Source organism: Solanum tuberosum, unplaced genomic scaffold (genome assembly GCF_000226075.1).
Source record: "Solanum tuberosum cultivar DM 1-3 516 R44 unplaced genomic scaffold, SolTub_3.0 scf00949, whole genome shotgun sequence".
In the NCBI taxonomy this organism is placed as follows: Eukaryota; Viridiplantae; Streptophyta; class Magnoliopsida; order Solanales; family Solanaceae; genus Solanum; species Solanum tuberosum.
In genome coordinates this window covers 19,716-30,566 of record NW_006239862.1, presented here as the reverse complement: position 1 = coordinate 30,566, position 10,851 = coordinate 19,716, and the positions used below count along the sequence as shown (strand labels likewise).

Sequence of the window (10,851 nt, the reverse complement as noted above, 5' to 3'; positions counted from 1 at the left end):
TCACTAACAACCCCCACTTTTATTTAAAAGAAAAAAAGCACTTTGTTTATGTCTTGATTAACATTCTAACCAATCCAAATTAATCTCCCTGCCTAATAACAGTGGTTTACTATTGACTTGACATCCCTTGAAAAACAATAAATAATAGATGTACTATTACTATTTTATCTTTTAACTTTATTAAATTTAATATTTCAAAAAATGTGTTAGATGATAAATAGAGTAGTATTTATTAGCAAATATTGTTGCACAACAATATTTCGGTTGACTTCCAAATCATTACAATCTATTTAAATAAATAACCACAATAAGATTTTGGAACTAACAATACCTATGTTACCAGACCCAAAAACTCACCCAAATTTATAATTAAGTTCTTAGTCTTGATGCCAATTAACATGTCAACTATCATATTTTCCAAGTTTCAAGTCTAGCGTTAAGTTTCAATTTCTCCAATATCATAAATCTAATGGTCTTCATGTAATACAATATACCTAATATTTAGTTACATAAACCAATTTACCAAAACTTAAATTACCATGTAATGACTATAAGAAAATACAAAATCTAAACCAAATTCGTCATCTGTAACTTGGAGCACGAAAAGAATGACAAACCTTACTACTAAGAACTCAACACCATCAGCACGTTGGAATCCAAAATTACTATCAATGATTAAGCCATCATTATCTTAATTAGTGACCTTAAAAATCAACTTCCACCACTACAATTTGTCCCATAAACTTTTAAACACAAAATTGCATTAAATTTCAACTTTCATTCCTTTTCACCAATAATATACAACTAATAATGGAACAAAGTCTAGGTTGGAAACAAATATTTCTCAATTTATAAAAATAAACCTAAAAATCGATAACCTTAACAGTGGAACTACACAGAAAGCAATTATGCAAGTCTTACTTTGCCAATGATAAATTTTTCATAACTGACAATTATTTCACCACTAATTTGTCAACAAAAAACCTTAAGGACCCATCTATAAAATCTCTATCCTCCAAGTAACACATACCATACAATATTATTAAAGAATGTCCACCCAATACACACCATGTATAAAACAAAATTGGAACTTAATTAAGTTTTACCTGCAGTTTGAGGTATGACCAAATAATATTAACCTCTTCCTTTAATTATTATTACTAGTATACGTGCCCGCGCGTTGCGCGGATGATTTAAAATGTAATAATTTTTTAATTTAAAATAATTTAAAATATATATTATGCACTTAATAATATATTTAATTTGTTATAATAATAATAATAATAATTTATTAACTTATTTATTTGAGCACATTGAATTAATATCATTAGTACACAATTTATTTTATCGTATTAAAATATTATATCTATAACTGTATCAGCTACACTTTTAGTTTTATAATATAACAGGTTGAATTTCTTCGTAAGGAATACTATTAATTTTATGATCATCTTATCTTTGATCAAAATATCATACACTTCAAATATTTTTATTTGTTTTGTGCTTTATTCTTTTCATATCGTTTGAATAAAAAATTATATTAGTAATTTATTAATTCTAACATTCCATAAGAAATATTTAATATCATAAGATTAGATGGTATGTTGATACATTTTCTCTATATATTTTATTCAAAATCAAAAGATTTTACAAAATATTTTTTTCCGTATTAAATTGTGCTACAATATGATAGAAAATTGATTTAAGGTAAAAATAATCTTAATAAATACAACCCCATATATATATATATAAAGTGAAAGTAAAAAATATGTTTTTTTAAAAAGAAGTAATCGATTATATAGGCAAAACTGACATATTGTTGAGATTGTCAGGTTCTAGAAAATTTAATTTTAAATAAATTAAAAAGAAACAATAGTTGAGGTAATTTTAAAAATAGTTTTTTTTTGAATATTTTTAAATAATCAAAATGGCTGATTATTATTTTGAGTGTTTTAAATATTTTATTTTATATTCATTAATTTTTATTTTTATTATATTTGTCATTGTTTTTATTAACTAAAAATTAAAAAGATAACAACATTAATAACTTTATTTTGAGTTGATATTATTTCAAATTGTGTGTGCAGTTATCTCCTAGACAAATTTGATGAAGATATGGTTATTATAACTTGAAATTGTTTAAATTATTTTATTTTTAAAATTAGGATTTAATTGTTAGTTTTTTATTTTAAAAAATAAATTAAAATACTCAGCTTTTACAGTTAATAGAATTCCATAATTCATGGCTAGTTGGTGAAAATCTTTATGTCGTATTTTATTTTAATTGAAAATAATTTTAAAATTATACTCCTAGCCAAATTTGATGAAAGTATGGTTGTAACTACTTGGAACAACTTCTTTTTTTTAAAAAAAAAAAGACTAATTAAATTGCTAATATTTTTAGAATATAAAATAAATTTAAAACTATCAATTTTCACATTAGGGTTCCCTAATTTGTGGGTAGTTGGTGAAAGTCTTTACTTATCATTTTTTTTTTCATTTAAATTAATTTTCAAACTTATCTCATATCTAAATTTGATACACAAATTTAAAACATATTTTTTTTAAAATTAAACACAAATTTATAACGTATATTTTGAAAATTTAAAACTCCCAATTTTCACATTAATGGGATCCATAATTCATGGATAGCTAGTGAAAGTCTTTACTTAGCTTTTATTTTAATTTAAGTTAATTTTCATTCTTATATCCTAACTATATTTGATGAAAATATGATTACAATTACATGAAATTGTTTTTTTCTTGATTATTATTTGAAATAACGAATTTAAATTTTTTAATGATTAAAAAATTAAAAACAAATATATTTATTTTTTTAATTTGTTTTTAAAAATATGTAAATTTTCGTAAATATTCCTCTTTCTTTAGATCCTTTTAAATTTGCATGTTTCTCCATAACTTAATGTAATTTTTAGAACTTTTAGAACTCAAAAACAAATCTTACACATTTAATACAAACTGACAAACAACGTTAACAAAAAACAATCACATAAGAAAACCTATATTACCCACATAAAACTTTTGTGGGTAATAAATCTTATCTGTTCACATATTATAAAGAAAACAAAATTTATGCAAATTATCTATTATAAGATTAACAAATTATCACTTATATTTATGTTTTACTTTATGAATTTTAAACATAACATTGGTATATTTACCTGGACATTTAAAGAAAGAATGAAGTGTGATGGTCTGATAAATACAAATCATCACATTATGGTGATGAAATGAAACTATCAATGTTTATTCCTTTACCATTGCCAGTATAATCTTGAAATGATCCAAAATAAAAAATGATGATCTACTTTGTTGTATTTCTTTTATCATTTCAGTCATTGTATGTTCCTTCTTGATCTTCTTTTTCTTCTTCTTGATCTCTTTCGTCATCTTAATATTTTTTTTGTTGTCCACTTTAATCTTCATTGTTATAATATCGATATCATCAACGTCGTCGTCATTATCACTGTAGTCGTTGTTGAAATCGTTGTCATATTAACATTTTCAACATCATCCGATAAATAAATAAATTGCAAGCAGATATATCTCAACTTTCATTTATATTAATATAGAGCGATATATGTAAAATAAATATAGTTAAATATATTTGTTAACATTTGAAAAGATAAATTTGTGAAATAGTAAGAGTTTATTTAGAATTCTATAAACATGAGTTTCTAGTTTTAATTAAGTTAATAATTTTTTTTCATTTGAAAATATAATATCTTCAAATTTAAATACTTTTGATCTTTCAATTCAAAATTTTCATCATTATCTGCATGTTAAAAAAATAAGATTAAAAAATCATAAATATGAAATATGCAGTAAATAAAAAATCATAAATTATCTGTAAATACATCAACACAGTTTGATTTTGAAACAAAACATAAGATGAAAAATATTAAACTACTACATGCTTGGCAAAGTTATCGAATATAGATAGTCTTAAAAGTGTTTCTCCTTCTTCAACTACATATATTCATCACATAAATGACTTGATCCTAACTTCATCAATTGACATCTTCCAAAATAAAGTACAATTATTGATAATGTAAACTACATAAAACGGAAGAAAAAGAGGAAATATGCAAAAAAAAAAATTACCTTTCTGTGAATGGTAAGAATTATTATTGCTTTGAATTTCCTTTTTTTGAATTTCCTTTATTGAGATGCATTTTTTTTCCTGGAAAAACTAAAGAAAAGACTATCGTATTTAAATTTAGTGAATTAATACGGTTGAGTTTTTTTGGGGAAGGAAGTTAAGTAAGTGGGTGAGGAATTTTAGGGATAATTATTTGTAGTTGAAGTTTTTTTTTAAAAAAAATAAATAATAATAAATAGATAATTAGATAGGTTTAGATTTCTTTACAATTTTGTATATAGCTTAAATATGCTTTAGTGTTATTTAAACGGTAAGTTGCAAAATGTATGTTTTATTTTTAAAAAATTGTTTTATATTGTTATTTATTTTTAAAGTTGAATTTAAACATTACGTTCCAATTTTAAAAAGTGGTTTTATATTGTTATTTGTTTTAAATTTGAATTTAAATGTTAAGTTTCAAAACTGTTTTTTAAAAATGTTTTATATTGTACTTTGTTTTTAAAATCGAATTTATTATTTAATTAACTAAAATATCAGTTTTAAAACTAAAATTTAAGAATAATTGTGGTGATGGCATGTGACGTTTTCTCTCTCCTATTATATATAGATAGATAGAAGAATTTGAATTTAAATGTTAAGTTTCAAAACTGTTTTTTTAAAAATGTTTTATATTGTACTTTGTTTTTAAAATCGAATTTATTATTTAAATTAACTAAAAATATCAGTTTTAAAACTAAAATTTAAGAATAATTGTGGTGATGGCATGTGACGTTTTCTCTCTCCTATTATATATAGATAGATAGAAGATTATATATAGATAGATTATTATTATTATTATTATTATTATTATTATATTATTATTCTTATTATTATATTATTATTATATTATTATTATTATTATTATTATTACTATATTGTTATTATTATTATTATTATTATTATATTATTATTCTTATTATTATATTATTATTATATTATTATTATTATTATTATTATTACTATATTGTTATTATTATTATTATTATTATTATATTATTATTCTTATTATTATATTATTATTATATTATTATTATTATTATTATTATTACTATATTGTTATTATTATTATTATTATTATTATTACTATATTGTTATTATTATTATTATTATTATTATTACTATATTGTTATTATTATTATTATTATTATTATTACTATATTGTTATTATTATTATTATTATTATTATTACTATATTGTTATTATTATTATTATTATTATTATTACTATATTGTTATTATTATTATTATTATTATTATTACTATATTGTTATTATTATTATTATTATTATTATTACTATATTGTTATTATTATTATTATTATTATTATTACTATTATTATATTATTATTATTATTATTATTATTACTATATTGTTATTATTATTATTATTATTATTATTAAATTGTACTTCAATTTTAAAGTTGTATTTCAGAAAAGGAAAAATTTAAAATTCAAATTTGTTGACAGTTTTCGTGGAAACTGATTCCAACTGTAACCTTTATTTCTTTTTGGTTAATTTAAGATAGATAATTAAAATATTTTTAATTAATTTTTGAATTTTAAAATTGTTAAAAATTTTGTGATGTTGACATGTGTCATTCTAATTCTAATTATTGACATGTGTCTATATTTATTTATTTAATTTCTGTTTATTAAGTATTTAAAATTCTAAAAAATTCTGAAAATTTTGTGGTGTTGACATGTGTCATTTTTTCTTCTCCTTTTATATATAGATAGATTTTTACATGAGTCAAGTGATATAGACTAATAATTAAATTATGAATTTGACCCATTAACCATCAATTAAAATAAATTATTTAAGATTACTCATAAATTAATTACCATAGTTAAATGAATAATTTAAAATTCTCAAACCAACTTCACCGACTAGTTAGAAATAATTCAGGAAAACTATCGGGAGGGATAAAAAGGTAATTTTATGAAATTTCTAAAAAAAATAAAATTTCGGGTCATTACAGTGCTATATCCATTTTTAAACCTGAAAAAAATATGGGTTAACGAGCAATCATAAGCAAGCAGCCTAGAAACAATCACTGAATTGAAAATCAAACTTTTTCAAAAAAAATCGCAAACCAACCGAATAAATCGAAAAATCAAAAAAATAATTAATTCAATCGATTTTTTCCATATTTTGAACATTGAAAATACATCCCTAGAAGGAAAGGAACATACTCCTTCTGTCCCATTCTATGTGTCACTTTTCGGATTTCGAGATTCAATCAAGTCTAACTTTGTCCGTAAGTTTTTCATAGATATTTTAAACATTTTGAATTATTAATTATTGCGACTTATAGTACTTTTTAGTTTACAAATATATAAATTTCATTTCAAAAAAATTGAAGATTTCATGCGTATATTTCAAACTTAAACTGTTTGACTCTCAAAAAATGAAAAGTGCCACATAAATTGAGACAGAAGGAGTAAGAAATATATTCTTTAAACAAAATGTTGTTTATTTCACACACTATAGCTAGCTAGATAGAACTAGCTAGCCAGTATCACACACAAAAACACACATATATGTGTGTAAACATACATATATATATATATATATATATATATATACACACTTTGCATCTGTATAAATATGGCTATGAGCCATTGAATAGCATCGATGTTTTATTACTTAAGAAGGTGATTCTCGATTTCTTTTGTCACATGAAGGACATAAGCCAGGAGAACGAGAGGCTCTGGTGTGTCTTCAGTTTTCTTCTCGTACAAAAACGTCCATGTAGCCCAATGATGGTCACATGATGTGATAATAGTGAAGGAATCGTACAACTCTAATAGATCTCCACCAATCACTTTCCAAGTGATTGTTTTAGTTTCATGATTGACGGCTTCAATCACTTGCTTTGACATCTTATCTTTTCCATCTACAATCAATAAAATCAAAAAATAAGAGATAAAAGACAGAAGTTACCCGTTAAAACTTATAAAGTACATAAGCTTTTGGAGCAAGTAATATGACCATCAAAAAACTTTTTTACTAAAAATATCCAATTGGAAATGGACTTTCACAATATAAGACACACCTAAATGTAAAAAATCCATTCATATGTAGAGAGAGGGGAAATGTGTATATTTTACCATCGTTATATGTCCATTCAACAATTGAACCAACATCTACAGTTTCACCTTCATGAATCTCAAAACTTTTGACCTTGCTAGGGCTTATGTTGGATATATGATGAGTTTTGGCATGAAAAATATCGTGAACCAAATGTCCTCCACACTTCACCTCTACTGAAGAAATCAACTTACCCTTCAGACCCATATTTTTTTTAGCTTAACAAAAAGTTTTGAAAGAAAGTGGTGATAAAATTATTATAAATGGTAGTCCTTGTATAGATTTCAATTAGCTACACCAAATTATTATATAAATATTATAAAACATGATCCACGACATATCATAAAAGTTTAGGTTGGGTTGTTAGCCATTACTGAAAAAATGATTTTAAAAAATAGTATTTTTATTATTATTTTTATAGTAGGTTTAGAAGAGTCTCTTAAGCATTATTTGGAGAGTTTTGATGTTTTAAATTTGTCAAAAGCTAGAATTGTCTTCCTCAAATATTTATCAAGCTTTAATTATTAAGTTTCATGGGAAAAAGCTATTTAATGAAACTCACATTTAGAACTATAAATTTTATAATTTTTTCTATTTAAAGAGTTTGGTGCAATTTTTGAAAGGTAAATTGAGTTCAATTATTTTTTGTTCTATTTTTTTTAATGTCTGATGTAATTTTTATCTTGTGGTTTCTAGAACTTCGGTGGGAATTTTTTATGTTTTTGGTTAATTCGTTTTCCATAGTACTCGTGAGTTTGGTAATTATTTCATGAAGATCAAATGTATTTATTTAATTTTGACAAATTTAAAAGATCAAAATTGCTTAGTTAATACTTAAGGAACTATTTTTAATCAACTAAAAAATATAAGAAATTATTTTGGTAACTTTCTCATCCAATTTATGTATGTTTCTAACAAATTTAATCCTTCATAGTGAAACTCTAACCACTCAACTTATTTCTTTTTAAAAAAAAAATACTTAAGGCTTGGAGCTGCACGTCCAAATCTGCTAATTTTCTATTTTGTAAAGCTTTTTGGTAAATAAAATCAATTTACTTACGAAAAAAAAAGTATCAAGAATAAAATCAAAAAACGTTTGGTTAAACTAACAAGTGTTTAAGTTCTTAAAAAATTCTAATTTTTTTAAGTTCTTAAAAAATTCTAATTTTTTTAAGTTCTTAAAAAATTCTAATTTTTTTAAGTTCTTAAAAAATTCTAATTTTTTTAAGTTCTTAAAAAATTCTAATTTTTTTAAGTTCTTAAAAAATTCTAATTTTTTTAAGTTCTTAAAAAATTCTAATTTTTTTAAGTTCTTAAAAAATTCTAATTTTTTTAAGTTCTTAAAAAATTCTAATTTTAAAATTTTATGATTAAACATATTTTTTAGAGTTCAACTTTTTAAAAAAAAATCATAACCAAACGTCTCCTACGTATATACTTATAAAACATGATCCACGAGGGGAACATATCATGGAAGATTAGTGTTAGCTGTCCTTCAACATGAAACTTCAACTCCTCAACTTATAATAAAAAATAAAAAAACTTATTAAAATATATGTTGAAGATAAGGTTTACAACTCACAAGAAATTAACTTTAAAATAGTGAAATGTTTCAAAGAATAAAAACCTAGAGAAATAAAAAAGAAAGAAATATGGCATAAATTAATTTATCTTAATCTCAAGTGATTTTGTGAAGGATAGATTACTTAAATTAATATATAAGTTTTTTGGGTGATGGATCATAGGTCATCCATGTGGATTGATCCAACCAAATTCGACCCAATAATTTTACTTAGAAAACTGGATTGAGATTATAATATATAATTTGCATAAACTTTCTTTTCTTTATATTATGTAAAGAGATAAGATTTATTACCCACAAAAGTTTTATGTGGGTAATATAGATTTTCTTATGTGGTTTTTTTTTTTAATCGTTGTTTGTTAGTTTGTATTAAATGTGTAAGATTTGTTTCTGAGTTCTAAAAATTACATTAAGTTATGAAGAAACATTTTATTTTGGCAAATTTTAAAAGATCTAAAGAAAGAAGAATATTTACGAAAAATTACATATTTTTAAAACAAATTAAAAAATAAATATATTTCCTTTTAATTTTTAAAACATTCAAAAATTTAAATTCGTTGTTTTAAATAATAATCAAGAAATGAACAATTCCATGTAATTGTAATCATATTTTCATCAAATATAGCTAGGATATAAGAATGAAAATTAACTTAAATTAAAATAAAAGCTAAGTAAAGACTTTCACTAGCTATCCATGAATTATGGATCCCATTAATGTGAAAATTGGGAGTTTAAAATTTTCAAAAAATACGTTATAATTTTGTGTTTAATTTTTTTTAAAAAATATGTTTTAAATTTGTGTTGCAAAATTAGATAGGTGATAAGTTTGAAAATTAATTTAAATGGAAAAAATGATGAGTACAGACGTTCACCAACTACCCACAAATTATGGAACCTTACTGTGAAAATTGATAGTTTTAAATTTATTTTATATTCTAAAAATATTAGCAATTTAATTCGTCTTTTTTCTTTCTTTTTTTAAAAGAGAGAGTTGTTCCAAGTAGTTACAACCATACTTTCATCAAATTTGGCTAGGAGATGATTTTGAAAATTATTTTCAATTAAAATAAAATACGGCATAAAGACTTTCTCCAACTAGCCATGAATTATGGAATCCTATTAATTGTGAAAGTTGAGCATTTTAATTTCTTTTTTAAAATAAAAAACTGACAATTAAATCCTAATTTTAAAAATTAAATAATTTAAACAATTTCAAGTTATAATAAACCATATCTTCATCAAATTTGTCTAGGAGATAACTGCACACACAATTTGAAATAATATCAACTCGAAATAAAGATATTAATGTTGTTATCTTTTTACTTTTTAGTTAATAAAAACAATGACAAATATAATAAAAATAAACATAAAATAAAATATTTAAAACATTAAAAATAATAATCAACCATTTGGATTATTTACAAATATCCAAAAGAAAAAACTATTTTTAAAATTACCTCAACTATTGTTTCTTTTTAATTTATTTAAAATTAATTTTTGTAAAAACTGACAATGTCAACAATATGTCAGTTTTACCTCTATATTCGGTTACTTCTTTAAAAAAAAAAATAGTTTCACAGGGGTTGTATTTATTAAGATTATTTTTACCTTAAATCAATTTTCTATCATATTGTAGCACAATTTAATACGGAAAAAAATATTTTGTAAAATCTTTTGATTTTCAATAAAATATATATAGAAAATGTATCAACATATCATCTAATCTTATGATATCAAATATTTCTTATGAAATGTTAGAATTAATAAATTACTAACATAATTTTTTATTCAAACGATATGAATAAAGTACAAACAAATAAAAATATTTTCGAAGTATTTGATATTTGATCAAAGATAAGATGATCATAAAATTAATAGTATCCTTACAAAGAATTTAACCTGATATATTATAAAACTAAAAGCGTAGCTAATATAGTTATAGTTAAAATAAATTGTGTACTAATAATATTAATTCAATGTGCTCAAATAAATAAGTTAATGATTTGTATTATTATTAT

At 22.1% G+C, this 10,851-nt stretch overlaps 1 protein-coding gene across 1 annotated transcript; it reads right to left on the bottom strand.

Moving 5' to 3' along the window:
• Positions 1–6,613: 6,613 nt before the first annotated feature.
• On the bottom strand, positions 6,614–7,508 carry LOC102585263 (kirola-like). Its single transcript, XM_006367752.2, has 2 exons — positions 7,272–7,508; positions 6,614–7,057 (listed from the first exon to the last, which is right to left on the bottom strand). Exons 1-2 carry the CDS (start codon positions 7,456–7,458, stop codon positions 6,804–6,806), a joined length of 441 nt encoding a protein of 146 aa, XP_006367814.1. The 5' UTR covers positions 7,459–7,508; the 3' UTR covers positions 6,614–6,803.
• Positions 7,509–10,851: the final 3,343 nt, after the last annotated feature.